We start from the raw sequence: 18682 nt of genomic DNA, 5'->3' as shown, positions 1-18682 counted from the left end.
ATTTCTAATGTAATTCTGCAATTCATATAGATACAGGCCTAACTACCTAATTGTTTTTCTTTATTGATTTCTAACACATGCACAAGGTCACACATTTTGGGAGAGGGTATAGTCAATTAAATCAACCTCCAGTACTTGAGTGATACTCTATTTTAGATCACAGAAGGATGAAAAGCAAAGTTAATATTGGTAGGATTTAAACTCAGTATGTAAATGACTTTGTCTAAAGGTCTAACAATACTGGATATTAGCATAATGAATGACAAATAAATTAAAAGTTTCACAACTGCTGTTTTGTCATACAATGTGTCAGGAACTGCTATCTCTTGGGTTCTGCCAAGACCTGAAAGATGAGAGGGTTACAGTAGGTGGTGGTGGTTGTTATTATTGTGGTTGTTTTGCCACAAGTTAGCCCTGATTTGAGTAGGCCCTTGATCAAAAACACTGCAGCCAACCCATCCTATTTTTTTCTTTCAAGTATAGTGTAATCCAAACTGCATCATCCAATGTGTTCATTTTTTAAAGATGGTAGGATGTGATTTGAAGGCGATTTGGCTATTACTTCTAGAAGATAAAACAACCATATAAAAGGTTCCTTGTTGGATACTGCAAACCTCTTACACTGTTACACAAAGTGAATCATTATAGGTAATACCAAATTTGATCTGTTGCATTTGGGACAATGAAGGCAATGAAAAAAGCCAAACTACTACAACTACTACCACAAACTGTGCTGCAATTCTGTGTAAGGGATGGCTTACCTCAGAAAAGGCAGCATAACTACAGAGGTAAAAGAGACTGACAAGCTGGATAATCGGAATGTAGTAGACAGGAAGAGCTGACTTAGATTTTTATATTTCTATCTGGAAGGAAGAAGAAAAATATCAACAATAGCAAAATATACACAAAGTAAAAAAGAAATAGAAAACCCAGGTACGCTATGGACTAACTGAACTCTATAATGCTGAGTTCAACAAAGTAATTAGAAGAAAAAAACTGTTCTTCATTGCTAATTAAATCACTTTGCTAATTAAGTCACTTTGTTAATTGAGTCACTTTGTTAATTGAGTCACTTTGTTAATTGAGTCACTTCTTAAACATGGAAGTGAAATAGTTGAAACATTAAGTTCAGAGAACATTTACTACCACCATTATCATAACAAAGCACATCACAGCCCCACGATATATCCCACAACTGACAGCCATCCTACCCTGGATGTTTTACATAATAATGAAAACCTCCAATAACATCCCAATCCCTTTCCTATGCTGCCTGATACTCCCCATCACTTCCAGTATGTCACATGGTAACTAAAAAGTAAATCATGTAAGTAATCAATCAATTAGCCAATTTTGAATGGCTTAACCTAATTTCAGCTTCAATGGTTTGAAGTAGGCTTCCTTCCACCACCATCACAGTTGCCAAAATGGACTGCCACTATCACCACCACTATCAAGACAGCTGCCAAATTGTACCACCCAGCAGTAACTGAGTGTAACAATAGAGCAGTTACATGATGCAATCAAGACCAGACTTTTTATTGAATTCGGATTCTTTTTCTTTGTCAAGTCTACAAGACTGTCAGCAGAAAAAATGCAAGAAAAGCAGATAATGAAGAAGTCAGAAAACCTAAAATTTACGAAAAACTGAAGGAGGTCGATCATCATCATCATCATCAGTGCCAACATATCAACTCAACCACAGTTATCATCAACATCATGACAGACTAGTCAAATCTATTTCACCCACCCACTGTTTTACTTCTAATCTCTGTTGTAGTCTAAGGGCTTGTGTCTCTTAATTACCCCGAAAGCTATGCCAGTGGAGTGCAAGCTCCTGATAGGGTCTCCCATGCAGGAAAGGTCACAGGATAGAGGCCAGACTATTAGGGACCACCTCTTCCCAGAGCTAAAAAGGCTTTTGTGTAAGGCCAATGACCCTGCCTAAAAAAAAAAATCATCAATGAAATTCAAAACCAACAAGACTTGGGAGAGTCAAGAACAGTGAAGAAAAGTTATCAATTGCCAATGCTTCATAGGAGAAGGAGCTAAAATAAGTACAGTAATTGTTTTACTTATAGCCCATATGTGAGAAAGAAGGGTTATTGGAAACACCAACATCATCACCATCATGCTGGCACAGGTTGGACAGTTTGACTGGAGACTGGCAAGCCAGAAGGCCGCACCAGGCTTCAATCTGATCTAGCAATGTTTCTACAATGCCCTTCCTAACACCAACCACTCCAAGAGTGTAGTGGGTGCTTTCTACATGCCACTGGCACAAGAGCCAGTCAGTCAGCTAAAAAGATATACAAAGTGAACATGAAACTAAACAAACAGTGAGAGTTCAGTGGATATTGAACTCACATTCCCTTAGTGCATACATATGTATTCTGTAAGCACTTTGACAATATTCACTGGTCACATTTATGCTTTCATATATATTTACAGCAAGTTTGAAATAGTTTAGAATCCTACATGATATTTACTTGCTTTAACTAAATTTACATGTTACAGCTAAGATATGACTACAAAATCTCTTTATTATTCTGACAATTAAATTAGTAAAACTTCAACTAATCTTTTTGAGAAAATTCTAAGGAGCCAAAACAGTATTCTAATGATTTGTACATTCAACAATTAAATTGAGATGTTAATTATTTATTTTCAGAAATAGATTAACTAAAAGTGAATAGTAGATCTGTACTTACAATTTTAAATAAAAGAGCTTTGTGTAGATATATAAATGAGGGAAAAATCCAAGACTGAATCTCAACTTTAACTTGAAAATCATCATCATCATCATTTAATGTCTGTTTTCCATGCTGGCATGGATCGGATGGTTTAACAGGAACTGGCCAGCTGAAGAGCTGCCTGGGCTCCACATCTGTTTTGGCATGGTTTCTACATGGCACCAGCACCCATGAGCCCACAAAAGTTAGGATCACTCAGCTGCAGAAGGATGTAGCGGGACATGCCTGTATGCAAGGACAACCATGATTTTACTTAGCTTGACATGTCTTCTCAAGCACAACAAACAACCAGAAGCCTTGGTCCCTTGTCATCTGAAAATCCTTTCTCACCATTTCAGATCACATCTTTCTGGGTCTACCCTTTCCACACGTTCCCTCCACAATTAGAGATCGGCACTTCTTTATGCAGCTGTCCTCATCCATATGCATTACATGACTGTACTGGCAGTCTTCTCTCTTGCACACTATATCTGATGCCTCACATACCCAGTTTTTCTCACAAAACACTTATACGCTCTTATATATGCACACTATTACCCACCCAGCTGGCTTCATTTCTTTCAAGTCTTCCCATGTCTTCAGCAGTCACGGTCTATGTCTAACAGTCATGCAGCATAGCTGTTCATGAACAAAGAAAGAGGTCTTTTGTTACTAACAGAGGTAGCAGTTCTCTGAACTTTTCCCAGCCCATTTTTATTCTAGCAGCCATGCTTTTGGAATAACCTCCATCATTGCTAACTTGGTCACCTAAGTAACAGAAACTGTCTACTACTTTTAAAGCCCCCCCCCCACTAAGAATGTACTGAAAGTCTACTTTCTGTACATTCTTAGTGTTTAATGTACCTGCACATCTGCCACATGTAAAGACTATTTTCTCTATTAATCTTCTAGTGATATCGTTGCACCTCTCATGTGCCCATAGCTTGCAATGGGTACACCATATCGAGTTTCTATCAATACATTTTCTACATATTGAGCAGGGCCATCTCCCTGAAGGGATTTGTGATTTGTCTGTTTTCCTACTTATTAGGACTTTGGTCTTTGCTAAATCAACTCTAAAGCCCTTTGATTCCAACAAAAGGTATGTGAAAACAATAATGTTTAGGAGTTAAAACATTTCCAGACTTTAACATTAAAAACAATTTGTTTGTAAAATACCTCAGTCCTTTTTTTGTTTTTTTTTAAGGTCTAAAAGGGTATTAATAGACATTATCAAGAATATGAATTCAAAGACCTAAACTTTGGTGATGTAACAGAACTAATCATAATAGTTTCTAATAGAGGGACAAAGCCAGAAATTAAGTGGTGGGGATTATCCAATCATATCCAGTTATTGATCAGTACTTTATTTTATCAACCCTAGTTGATAAAATAGTTATCTTATTGACCCTATCATCCAGGAAGATAAAAAACAAAGATGACCTCAGCAGGATTTGAACTCAGAATGCAAAATGCTGGAACAAATATAAGATATTTCTCCAACATTTTAACAATTCTGTCAAGGCCAGCAATTTTGAGAAGGGAAGTTGATACCATCAGCTCCAATCTTTTAATGGTCTTTTATTTTATCAACCCTGAAAGGATGAAAGATAAAGTTGACCACAGCAAGATTTAAACTTGGAATGTAAAGAGCTGGAACAAATAACCCAATGCAATTTTTAAATGTGCTTAGGATTCTGTCAATTCACTGCAATAATATTAATAACAATTCCTTTCACACTTTTTCTGTAAAAATATAAAGAAGACATTACAAAACAAGTGTCAAGAGTATTAACTATGACCAAAGAAGAACGGTGTTGGAGATACAAACCATCAACCTTTAAATTCAAGAGTACAAAGCAATAAGACAACCGCACGGCTTCCATTGATAGTAGTATCACTATTAAAATAAATTGTTATTGTTCTGGAACTAAAGCCAGTTCAAATTTCTGTAAGATTCAAGTTCTGATAATATAAGCTGGGATCAATTGATTACAACAAATCCATGTTTGAAGGTACAAAACATATAATCAACTTATTAATTCTGTTAATCCCAGATGAAGTTAACAGGACACATGATCAATTCACTAGCCCTATTAATCCCAGATCAAATGAAGAAATTGTAAGACCAACTTGCTAGCTTTATTAATCTCAGATCAAGTGCACAATATGACTGACTCATTAGCAATATTCACCCCAAGTTGAAATGAAAGGATATTAAATCATCTATGAATAAAATAGCTTGAAAATGTCACATCACATGATATATGAAAGAAAGGATTATAACGTGAAATACACAAACACATAGTGCAGCATTATAAAATTGACTATTATTTATTATAATATTTGACAGTATTGAATTTAACTCCATTTCAAGCTAAATTTTAAAAGGATGGGCATTACATAATTGACATTTTCTAATTCCTATGTCATGAGCAAACAAGAGAGAGATGATGATGTTGAGAGTCTCATGACTCAACAATGCATGGCAAAAAACCCAAAGCAAAACAAAAAACAAGACCATCAACCATGTTCACTTAACCTAAATTCAATTCATAAAAAGGAAAACTTTATATTTTTTTGCATCTAAGGAAACTGGGTTAAAAGACTTCACTCTTTTCTATTTAAACAGATTTTCAAGCACCGAGATCAGCTCATCAATAAAACAAAACAAGTGAAAGAAAAGTTATATCAACTTACCCACTTTTTCTATTGTGAAACAATAATCTGGTTTGTTAATAAATGCAAAAGCATTCCTTCTCTCTCGCTCTCTCTCACACACACACACACACACAAAATTATGTTTTTATATTATTGCATACTTTCAAATGTGTTACTAAGGCCTGATAAAGCAATAACAATACTAAAATCAAGTGAAACCCCACTTGAAACAGAAAGCACATGTTATGTTTAAAGTAAGTTCATTTACAGTAGGAATAAGTGTGACATATTCACACACTGGACTTCAGCCCAAGCCACACTTTAGTCACTTAGGAAAATTGTGTGTTTGATCTCTCATTGTTTAATGTTTATGCCTTTTACTACCATATTTCTGTTAAAATACACTGTGTTTGTTTCAATTACTTTTGAAAATAATGAAGAATTTAGTAAAATAACTTTGTCGTTGGCATTATTAAGGTGGTGTTTCAAACATAAATCAACAAGAAATTCTGATGGCAGGTTTTAATTTATATCAGGCCAGGGAATAGAAGAAAGAAGACATGCACCCAACACCAGAGCTGAAGACACCTCCGAAAGGGGGGGCCCCACCACGTCAAAACGGTAGAGGAGTAGGGGCCGAAACCGGACGTGGTTCCTCCTGATGATGTCTTCAGCTAACTGGATCCTAATCCACCAAGGGAAGGTATGTCGGAAGAAAGTAATTTAACAACGCGGGTTGATGAACCGTAAGACATGTGGCCAGAACCTCCTGGAAAATAACCATAGTGAGGGACATTCCACAGTTGAATTAGAACAGTCACAAACAGTGAAAGAAGACATGCACCCAACACCAGAGCTGAAGACACCTCCGAAAGGGGGTGGCCCCGTCACGTCAAAACGGTAGAGGAGTAGGGGCCGAAACCAGACGTGGTTCCTCCTGATGATGTCTTGAGCTAACTGGATCCTATAAAGGAGTTGTTGTGGTAGCAGACCACGAAACATGGTTGAAATTCCTCCACTTTAAAAATTGGGGGTTTGTTTCATAAAACCAGGAGTGATCTCAGGCAGATTGGTATCAAAAAGGTTAAACTATATAACTGTAAACCATATTTAGTCAAGTTGCAGTATAATAATAATATATTGAGGTTATAACCATAAGTGAGGTGGAATGGCAAAAATGATAGTTATAGAGTAAAGAAAATGTTGTAACATTTAGTAACAAGCCTTTATCTTCTGAGTTCCAATCTTACTACAGTTGGTATTCTCTTTCATGCCCTGGAAGCTGATGAAATAAACAAAAGTCATATATTCTTTTCTACTCTAGGCACAAGGCCCGAAATTTTGAGGGAGGGGGGGGCAGTCAATTAGATTGACCCCAGTACACAACTGGTACTTAATTTATCAACCCTGAAAGGATGAAAGGTAAAGTCAACCTCGGTGGAATTTGAACTCAGAATATAAAGCCATATATTGAAGCCAATTCACTTACCTATTCTTATCCTTTGAAAAAGTTTAGTCATAAGAAGCAACCTGAGAAATTATTCTTGATTTCATGCTGGTATAGATAAAATTGGAGCACAAAGTGGCCATTATTTTACTTTGATATCAAGAGTTCTTCCCTGAGAAACCTTTCTAAAGGAGAGCTTGATAAGTTTATTTGCAGTGAAGAGTGTAGAGTATAATTTTCAGGCTTTGCCTTTCATATAAGACAGAGGAAAGGAAGAAAATGTAGCCTTGTCTAGAGTCCAAATGACGACACCACATTTTCCTCTTTTTGTTACTTTCAGATGAAAGACAAAACCTAATTAGATTCTGCGCACTGCACACAAAATGAAATTATTTAACCCTTCTACTAAATGCTGCCAACACAGATCACTGTAAATCATTTATTACCCATTTAAGTTGTTTGTTACAGATCTTCCTTAGTCTATATCACTTCCATGCAGGAGCAGCTGTGTGGTAAGTAGCTTGCTTACCAACCACATGGCTCTGGGTTTAGTCCCACTGTGTGGCACGTTGGGCAAGTGTCTTCTATTATAGCCTCAGGCCGACCAAAAGCCTTAAGAGTGGATTTGGTAGACGGAACCTGAAAGAAGTCCGTTGCATATACACATATATATATGTGTATGTATGTATGTGTGTGCATATGTTTGTGTGTCTGTACATGACCCCCCCACCAACCCCAACATTGCTTGACAACCGATGCTGGTGTGTTTACGTCCCCGTAACTTAACAGTTCAGAAAAAAATAGAATAAGTACTAGGCTTACAAAGAACAAGTCCTGGGGTCGATTTGCTCGACTAAAGGTGGTACCCCAGCATGGCTACAGTCAAATGACTGAAACAAGTAAAAGAATAAAAAAATAATCTATGAACACAAAAATACACAATAATAATTGCACATAAACACAAAATGAAAGGAACACTTGCATATAGACCAGAGTTTCTCAGGCTTTTATACCTCTGTAGCCACTTTCATTGAATAGCATTTTACAAATGCTGCTGCTATATGCTTTGCTAAACAAAACGAAAAAAAAAAGTCAAAATGAAGATTGTTATCTGTATTTTCTTATCATAACCAGCATGCACCTCCCTTTAAATATTTGTGCGGATTAGTGTTCCTTTTGTAAAATTCTTGAGGAAATTACTAAAGAAGGTGTGGACTTATATGATGAAATTTATATTGGACCATGATACATCATCCATCATGTTTCAACTCTATGATAATACAATGTCCTATTTACATTTTAGTCTTGACAAAGATCTTTTTGAAAATATGTTGAAAAACAAGCAGTGTCCTCATTAAAATGTTTTATTTCTTGACACTCTCAACAGCCAGTATCCACCTCATAACAATCCCTCTAACAATTTACTCCTGCCCCTATAAGTTCAGAACTCTCCCTCATATTAAGAACCACTGGTACAGACACATATACATAAATATAGAGAAACAGTGATTGAGTGTGGAACATGTGTATAGAAGAAGCAAAGAGAGAGAGAGAGAAAGTAAATGAGAGCAACAACAACAATAACAAGAACAGCCATACAGAGAAGAAACAAGAAAAATACAACAGCAACAAACCCAAACTATGCAGTAACTATTACTAAGAGGAAAACTTTCTTTCACAAGTCTCCACCTCAACATCAATATAGGCATAAAAGTGCACTAGTAACATCTGCTGCTAAATGAAATGCAGGCAATGAATGTGTGTGTGTGTGTGTGTGTGTGTGTGTGTGTGTGTGTGTGTGTGTGCAGGAGGGTGGGGGTGGAAGGGTGCATGACATAAATAACTAGAGTCAATCCTTGTACTTTTATACGTTTTGATTGTCTAGAATGGAAAGCAGTGATTCTAGTTTGTAGACTACACAAGCTTGCACAGAAAAGCATATTATCATACATATGTATCATATAAGCACACATTTCTTAAGCATATCATCATCATCATTTAACGTCTGCTTTCCATGCTAGCATGGGTTGGACGATTTGACTGAGGACTGGTGAAAACCAGATGGCTACACCAGGCTCCAATCTGATTTGGCAGAGTTTCTAAAGCTGGATGCCCTTCCTAACGCCAACCACTCAGGGAGTGTAGTGGGTGCTTTTACGTGCCACCGGCACAAAGGCCAGTCAGAGGATCCTGGCAACGGCTACACTCGAAATGGTGTATTTTACGTGCCACTGCACATCTTTTATTCTTTTACTTGTTTCAGTCAGTTGATTGTGGCCATGCTAGAGCACTGCCTTAAAGAGTTTTAGCCGAAGAAATTGACACCAGGACTTATTCTTTGTAAGTCTAGTACTTATGCTATCGGTCTCTTTAGCCGAACCGCTAAGTTATGGGGACGTAAACACACAGCATCGGTTCTCAAGCGATGTTGGGGGGACAAACACAGACACACAAACATATACACACACACATATATATATATACATATATACGACGGGCTTCTTTCAGTTTCTGTCTACCAAATCCACTCACAAGGCTTTGGTCGGCCCGAGGCTATAGTAGAAGACACTTGCCCAAGGTGCCAAGCAGTGGGACTGAACCCAGAACCATGTGGTTCGTAAGCAAGCTACTTACCACACAGCCACTCCTTTGCCTATAAATAAAGGTGATTACTGTGAAAATTGAACTCAGAACGCAAGAAGACACAAAGTAAAACCCTCCCAATCTCTTTCTCCACCTTTTCCTTGGTCTACCTCACGCGAAATTTTCAAGTTGGTCCAACAGCCTCTAAAACCTCTGCATTCAGGGCCCATATCTCACTACCATGTAGAATTGCTGTCCATATACATGCATCATACAATCTTTCATATATACATATATATATGTATATATGATGAACTCTCCCATCGGTTTCGACATACGAGGATCTGACAACCTCCTCTTTCATTGTCAGTCGCAATGCTTATGTTAAATACGGCATTTAAGTCACACCAACGATTTGCAAAGAAGGCTACAGATGCTGCAAGTATAAAGATTACAGGTCAGTGCAGGTGGTATATTTTCACCCACTTTTCTCCTTTGGCTTGCACTCCTAAGCCCGTTAATACTGTTTGCAACAAAGTTTCTGATACCATTTTGACGCGACAATCTCCATTTTGTTCACTCAAACGTGTCATGAGCTATCTTCACTGCTGAGAGGTTACTCTTCAGCTTATCCTTATATCTGTGCCATGGTCAACCAAGATTCCTGTGCCCACTATCATATGCATGTGTGTGTGTGTGTGTCTTTGTACATGTGTTTCCCACCCCGCCCACTTGGCAATCAGTGTTGGTTTGTTTACAACCTCATAACTTAGTAGATTGGCAAAAGAGACCAATAGAATAAGCATCAAACTTAAAAATAAGCACTGAAGTTTATCTGTTCAACTAAAACACGACAAAGCAGTGCCCCAGTGTGGCTGCAGTCCAACTACTGAAACAAGATAGAAGATAAGTATTTACAAAGAAGTCTTATATTTTAGGTTTGATTACCAATTGTTGCCCAAGGACCATGTCGTGGTGTTAAAACAGGCAATGGATTGCATTTACAACCCAGGTAGATTAAAGCAAGATTTGAACTTGGAACACAAAGAACTAGAAGAAATACAGGAAGGTACCCCTTTTGATACCTTAGAATTTCCACTAGCCCACCACCCTAGACTGTAATGTATTTAATAACGTTTATTCAGAATAAGTCACCTGGGACCAAAAAATAACTACATCAGTTACAAGTCAATAGGTGAGCCTGTACAAGGCTACATGACCTGTTAGATATAGCAGCCAAATCTCTTAAGATAATGGACATATTGGATAATATATTTCTAAACACTACATCTGAATGAAAAATAGTAAATTAAATTAGCTACTACAATTCGGTTTGATAGCTATTTATTTTGTAATGATCTCATATGACAAACACATCTACCTTATTTGTATTTCTATATCACAGTATGGTATGTACTCTTATAGTATATAGGTTATATGGGATGCATATAAGATTTGTATATATACAGAGGGTGAAGTGGAGAAGGAAGGCTTGCAAAATACAGGCAGCTGCTGACAAGCTTGTTAATTCAACCATGGACAGGAAGTCATACAAGCAGACAGACAATCAGATGGGGGGTAGACGTGTGTGTGTGTGTGTGTGTCATTGTTCAGTTTTATTTCAAGATTTCTTGCCAACAGAGAAAGAGTTGGTTTCTAACCTAGGTCCAAGGCTTCTTCATTGGGATTTCAACATCAACAACAGGGTATTTTTGTATGCATGCCTGTATGTATACATGCAGATTTGTAGGTTTTGTTTTATGTATGTCTTTTTATGCATATCTAGACAGGCTGATATATACTTAAATGTTAAACTTCTGGAAAGTTTTTCAGATTTTTGCAGTTCCAGTGATGGCTTGGGTCTTTAGTCTTCGAATCAGCTTTCTCAATTCTGGTTTTGAGAAGCCTAATTTCTCAAGATTGGTATTTAGGCAGTGTGTTACATATCCCAGTGTCCCAATGATTGCAGATATAAACCTGAACTTGTAATCTAGATAGAGCAACTGCAGATTTATCGATAGTTCAGCATAGGTATTCTCTTTTTCACTGATCTTCAGCTTTATGTTAACATCCATTGGGCAGATGATTTCCACAACTGTACAGCTTCTCTTCTCTATCCCAAATCATTATATCAGGTCTATTGCGTTTACATGTATGTATGTATGTGTGTGTGTGTGTAGGCATACCCATGCATGTGTGCCCACCCACCAACTTCTTTCAGTTGGTAAAGATTTATTATTGATGAAGGCAGATAGAAAATGAAAGAAGCCCAAACATATATGCATGTGTGTGTGTGTGTGTGTGTGTGTGTGTGTGTGTGTGTGTGTGTGTGTGTGTATGACATTGCTTTGACAAAACTTGATTGTTGTAAATGAATATCAATGTCATACAAGCAATGCTCTTCACATCATCTCGCTATTTCTCATCTATCTATAGTTTTATTATACTGTTGCTCTCCACCTCTCCCACATTTTATGTAATGTAACCTACCACCTCCTCTTTCCTGACACAGTATTATTTTCCTTTACTTTCCCCTGCAAACTGAGATTCACCATCGATCATGCCTCTTACCATGTTCACCATTTACTGCAATCACCTCTATACCCATCTCAAACCATCTGTTACTCTCCTTCACACTCACAAAAAAATCACCAGCCAGCAAGCCTTCATTCATTCTCTGTCCTTATTTTCACTTTATCCACCTTCTTGTACCTTGCAGGTACATCCTAGCATCTCATTTCCACTATACTTTCTCCCTTTCTTGCTTGAGTAGCCATCTATCGCCTAAACCACAAGACATCTGTTCCTATCTTCCTATCATACATTAGCTTCTCAACACCTGGCACAAAGCCACATCAATATATTGCACCCCACTCAGTTAAGGGGCCTTGTTTTGCAACTGATTGTTGACCTCACCAGTGCTGGTGCCATGAAAAAAAGCACCCTGTACACCCTGTAAAGTGGTTGGGATTAGGAAGGGCATTCAGTCATAGAAATCTTGCCAAAGCAAATATTAGAGCTCAACCTGACTTGTCAGACCCTATCAAACCATCCAACTCATGACAGTATGCAAAGCAGATGTTAAATAATGATGATGGTAGTGATGATGATGATAAAATATATACACATACACACTTTTTCAGGTAGCTGTTATCATTTATATGCATCTCATACTCATATCTATATAACCCTCTGTTGACCACACTACAGATGATTCCTCATACATCCAGTTTTTCTTTCATCTCATTTGTACTCCATTATTCATTTCTTTCATCTCATTTGTACTCCATTATTCATTTCTTTCATCTCATTTGTACTCCATTATTTATTTCTTCCTAGTTTTAGCAAATCCTCTGTATTCAAAGCTCATGTCTCATTACCATGCAGCATTGTACTTCAAACACAATGCTGCATTCAATCTGCCCATAACTGGTTTACATTTAAATCTGTTTCATCATCATTGTTGTTTAACGTCCACTTTCCATGCTGGCATGGGTTGGATGGTTTGACTGAGGGCTGGCAAGCCAGATGGCTGCACCAGACTCCAATCCAATCTGGCAAAGTTTCTACAGCTTGATGCCCTTCCTAATGCCAACCACTCCAAGAGTGTAATGGGTGCTTTTTACATGCCACCGACACGAGGGCCAGTCAGGTGGTACTGGCATCGACCACACATGAATGATGCTTTTTATGTGCCACTGGTACGGGGTTATATTTATGAAACATTATAGTCCATGAATTAAACTACTAATTTTTATACATTTTAACATCCACTTTCCTAGGTCAGGAAGAAATAGTTCACATTCACTATCCTTCAGTTAGACCAACTGCACTACAGATGGCAGTAAATAAAAAGGAGGATCTCCAATAATGTTGCTACATAACATAGACCACTGTGGTGATGCAATGGAGTAAAATAAATGAAGCTTATACCATATGTCATCAGGATTACTAGACTCACTTGGTGCACCAAAAGAAAAGGTGCAAATTATATATGAACATGCCCTTTTGATTTAGGAGACTTCAATTTGCAGAACAGCTAAGCATTGCCATGTCAATCAATAAAGCCAAGAACAAACACTGACATGTTGGACTGCATCTTGAAGAATGGTTTTAATAATGACCAATTCTATGTGGGATGCTCAAGTTGGAAGTTTCTATAATCTTGTTATTTATATGTTGATTGGTAAAATAAAATTAAAAAAAAAAACATTATACCTCTTGAGGTGCTGACATGACAATGTTCAGAATTCTCAAGGCTACAATGGTTACTTATATCATACAAGCTGGGTTCCACTGCAACTCTTAATGTAATTTCTTTATCACAGCATGTATTGCAGTTCCAATATTTGCATCTGTAGGTCTCCTCAATGCACTCTGATTTCTTCATATTATAAGAGTGATGTTTCCAGAGCATGGAAACCACACAGCTATGTCTGCACCTACAGGCATAGTTGTGGGTTCAGTTATAACTGTGGTTCAGAAACTCACTTATCAACCATGTGGCATCAGGCTAAGTCCAACTGTGCAGTACCATGAGCACTGTCTTCTACTATAGCCCCAGGCTGACTAATGCCTTGTGATGGAATATGGAAGACAAACTGAAAGCAGCACATTCATCATCATCATCATCATCGTTTAACATCTGCTTTCCATGCTAGCATGGGTTGGACAATTTGACTGAGGACTGGCGAACCAGATGGCTGCACCAGGGTCCAATCTGATCTGGCAGAGTTTCTACAGCTGGATGCCCTTCCTAACGCCAACCACTCCGAGTGTAGTGGGTGCTTTTACGTGCCACTGGCACAAAGGCCAGTCTGGCGGAACTGGCAACAGCCACACTCAAATGGTGTTTTTTACGTGCCACCTGCACAGGAGTCAGTCCAGCGGCACTGGCAATGACCTCGCTCGAATGTTTTGCTCACATGCCACCGACACAAGTGCCAGTAAGGCAACGCTGGTAATGATCACGCTCAAATGGTGCTTTTTATGTGCGACCGGCACGGAAGCCTGATAGCTGCTCTGGCAGTGATCCCGCTATATATATATATATATATATGTATATATATATGCACTACTCTTCGAAACGCCTGTGTTAGAATGGGGGCAGCTGATGAAGGAGATGTTCTCTATTGTGGCCTGTGTGTTTTCTGTACTCATTTATCATTTTGTCTACGCTTTGTTTGCAATGTGCTGTATCCAGATATGCATCTATATATACAGGTAGATGTAGGTATGTACATACATGTACGTATATATGCATATACTCATTTATTATTTGTATGAGAGAGAGAGAGAGAGAGAGAGAGAGAAAGAGAGAGAGAGGAAGCACGTGTGCTTCTGTGTGAATGTTTACATCTGTAGGGAGCTATGCTACAAGTAGTTACATCACCATTTGTGGCTGGGCTGCAACCAGTGATGCTTGTTTATTGACATTTCCTGTTAGCAAATCGCCCGCTAGCTCTGGGATTAAAATTCTTCTACTGAAGAAAATAGGTATGTTTGGACTACAGGAAGGACATCTGTCCATAAAAATTCTGTTGTTCAACCATTGCTATCATGGAAAAACATACTTTCTATTCATTTTCCAATTATTTTGAGAATTAAAGGCGATCATGAATTTTTTAAAAATGAAATAAATGTTTGTTTTTTCTTTCATTTACTCAATTCTGTGTTCTTGAATATAGTTGGACAAAATGTCATTTATACAGATTATGAAATATATTATTGGGTATGTATCTGTAACACAGTGCATCAGGCATTCCTGCATTAGATAGCAATAAATTCAATAGCGTTCTATTAAACTGAATACGACTTCATTACAAACATTTACTTTTCAGCCGAGACAGCGCCGGGTATATATATATATTGTGCGTGTGTGTGTGTGTAAAGGTCGCCAACATGAGGAAATGGACATTAAATATTAGTATATAGACATGAATCTACAATTATACATATACACATGGTTATATATATAATGGCAAACTTTGGGAAGTACATATATATGCACATATTCACATTAAGGTCCTATAATCCTTTAAAGGATGCTAGCATCCTAGTTCTCCTGTTTAGTGTAAACTAAATATATTAGTTTTGTATTGATACATACACACATACACACACACACACACATATATATATATATATGCATTTAAGATATTTATGAATGAGGGAAAGAAGAAAATGGAGAAATTGACATGCAAACATCAGTTTATTTAAAGATATTCAAATCCATATAATGAAATTAAATAAGCTGATGTCTGCATGTTAATTTTTCCATTTTCTTCTTTACCTCATATATATATATATATATAAATATATATATATATATATATATATATATATATATATATTAAAATACATTTAAGATTCAGTTGAATTAGGTACTTAAATTGGCGGAGGTAAAAAAAAAAACACGTACACCAGTTTTCGGCGTAACAAAAACCCTAACCCTAAACACTGGGTGTGCGTATTCTTTACTTTTGCCCTTAAATTGAGGCACCTTGTTAGGTCGCAATAATATGCACACCCAAACAATATAAAGTGAATATCAAACTCAATACAGAAGCGTTACACATTTATATATATATATATTATCTTGATCTTATGATATTTACTTTGTATTATATTATACTTATTTATTGTACTTTTAATTATAATTTTTTTCTATATGTGACAGTGGATTTTCATCGATGAGTTCATAAACCTTGGTTCTTTTCCCTAATACTATATATATATATATATATATATATATATATATATATATATATATATATATATTGGTCAGTCTTGATTAAACTACAGCCAGCCGGTTTCCAGATTATTGACATCAATTGCATATACCCTATACCGTTATTGAGTTCTTTATCTTTAGTCTTATCATAGCGTGCGATAATAGTGAGCCGGAGTCCCATAAAAAGGAACTATATACATGTAAGCAAAAGATTCTTACGGACGTAAATATCTATGTGGCTGGATATTTATATATAATTTTAAAGTCTATGAAAACAGCGGATATTAAGTAAATAACGGATTTAATCCAAGTGCAGAATCAATATTGATATTAATTTTATTGACAGTGGCATTAAAGTTTTGCTGTATGCGTCTGGCTTCCCCAGTTAAGCTAGACATTTGGTAAAACTTCGAAGTAACTGTCAATAAAAATTATATATGTAGTTGTGTCTGCGCGTATGTATATATATGCATGTATGTATGTATACATACACACACGCAGTTGGTGGTAGAACGGAGAATTACAAAGTATACAAACGGAATCTAGAGTGAGTTGCAACATATATATATATATATATATACATTTATACTTTGCAAAACGATAGGATTAAGTGTGTACTTACGGGGTATTTACATATACGTGTGTGTATACTCTACAACAACAACACACAGGGAAGTGAAGGGTACGATGCCGGCGTGGTTCTTTATGAACCTCTTCTTACCTCACTGTACAGATATGATGCAGTCTTTGGTCCATGGAATCGAAATTTCTTAGTTGAAACGTGTGTGTATATGTCAGTTTCTTTTTTGAAATCCACGAATGGAATTTGGGCGAGGAGGATAAAAGAGGACAGATAAACAAGTTAGGTAACTGCTTGCGAAATGTTCGTGGCGGTAGTAGTAGTAGTGTTTGAAAATTTTTAGTAGTAGTAGGAGAGGCGGTGATTCTGTTGGATCTCCGTCGTTCGACAATTACGATTCAATTGTACGGTCAGCAGGGTCTGTTTCTGTATAAAAGTGTGGCTGAGCATTCCACATTTTCATGTATCTTTATCGTGATTCTCAGGCAGAATCGGTGTAGCACACGTAGAACGCGACAAGGCAGGAATTTTGAATTACAAGCACAATCTACCCGATGGGTTAGGTATATAGTTTTCGTTTACGTAGTTTCACTTACAAGTTGTAGGTCAACTCGAAGCTGCACAGGTATGGGTGACCTTTGTCGAGTAGCGGGCCGCACTACTAAATAAAGAAATTTGAAATAATTTTTCGTTTGCGTACCATGCAGAAAGTCCTGCCAATCTTAGTTTTCCCATCACTGGGCTAGCATATATTTTCTGTCTACCTAGTTTCTCTTAGATGGTATAAGTCAACTCGAGGCTGGAGAAAATAGCTTAAGATGTCACGCAGAGAAAGCAAATGCGTTCCAGTCTTTTTCTTATTATTTTTATTTCAGTTATTATTATTATTTTTTTTGTTTTAGATTGTGGGGTGTGGTTTAATGGATTATTGGCTGTTACTTCTAACAGATGGAGCAGCTTACAGAAGATTCCTCTCTAGTTCGTATTAGTAGCAGCAGTTACAAAAACCTTGCACAATTTGGTTATATCCCTTTGAAAAACGCGCCAGAAACGATGGCACTATTTAGAATCATCGATTTCGAGGTCGAATTCACTTACTAATCCCCTGCTTTAAAATTTATAGCTTGCACCAAAATCAGTAACAGCAAAAAATGTTAATATCCTGCTGTCGACACCACTTACTCCGTCGTCTTTAGAATTACATATGCTCCTGCTATCGCTACTAGAATCTGTATTATTTAATAAGAGTGATACTAGTACTTGTGAATGGGAGCTATAGCAGAATTATATGTAATTCTAAAGAAAGTAAAATAAGTAGCATCGGCAGCAGGCTATTCGAAAATTTAGAGTTGAGTTCGCGAAGTGTTATTCAAGAATAAGTGAAAAGAAATACATGTCCTAAAATAAAGTGAAATCATTTAATAAGTTTAATAACATTTGCATAATATAAGCACCATTTTTGCTCTGTCATAAAAGTTATGACAAGACGAAGGGAGGTAATTATGGTAATAGTTGGCATTTTTATTTTCCAGATCTGAACCATAATCTTCAGGGCAATGAGAGATGGAGAAAAGTTAAAAGTGATACAGAAATACAACAAAATCTCCTCAAAGATAGCTTACATATACAATACGTTTGGCATTACTACACAAGTATGCCCTGCTCCCTTGACTTTGTATTGGAATTTAATGTGGGGAAAAATTGATGGATGAGCACACTGACATACATCATGTATACGCTGTATCTACAAAATGAAACTTGAAATTTTGAAAAAATTATGTCAGTATATATGTGTGGATGCCCACTAATTTTTTTATAGTTTTTTCACTTTAAATCCTGACATAACCATAAACTACACCATCTGAAAGATATTTACAGAAAAATTTATTCAAAAATTACTCAGTTTTTAAAAAGTTATGAAGAGGCATGGCTATGTGGTAAGAAGC

General features: G+C 36.9%; 1 protein-coding gene across 4 annotated transcripts in view; it reads right to left on the bottom strand.

Moving 5' to 3' along the window:
- Positions 1 to 18224, bottom strand: part of LOC106880210 (uncharacterized) — a 35631-nt gene extending 17407 nt beyond the window's left edge. Inside the window, exons 1-2 of one of the 4 annotated variants that reach the window (XM_052969824.2) lie at positions 16779 to 17498; positions 762 to 863 (exon numbers count right to left, since the gene is read on the bottom strand). In XM_052969824.2, coding sequence (XP_052825784.1) covers positions 762 to 778 — 17 coding nt within the window. In that variant the 5' untranslated portion in view covers positions 779 to 863; positions 16779 to 17498. Of the gene's footprint in view, positions 1 to 761; positions 864 to 16778 lie in introns of all 4 variants that reach the window. The other 3 variants (XM_089355748.1, XM_052969825.2, XM_089355746.1) reach the window with 3 other exon arrangements.
- Between the last annotated feature and the right edge of the window lie 458 nt (positions 18225 to 18682).

Source organism: Octopus bimaculoides, chromosome 7 (assembly GCF_046866305.1).
Source record: "Octopus bimaculoides isolate indiv1 chromosome 7, ASM4686630v1, whole genome shotgun sequence".
Taxonomy (NCBI): Eukaryota; Metazoa; Mollusca; class Cephalopoda; order Octopoda; family Octopodidae; genus Octopus; species Octopus bimaculoides.
Note: the sequence above shows the minus strand (reverse complement) of the source record. Positions and strands in the feature narration are given on the sequence as shown.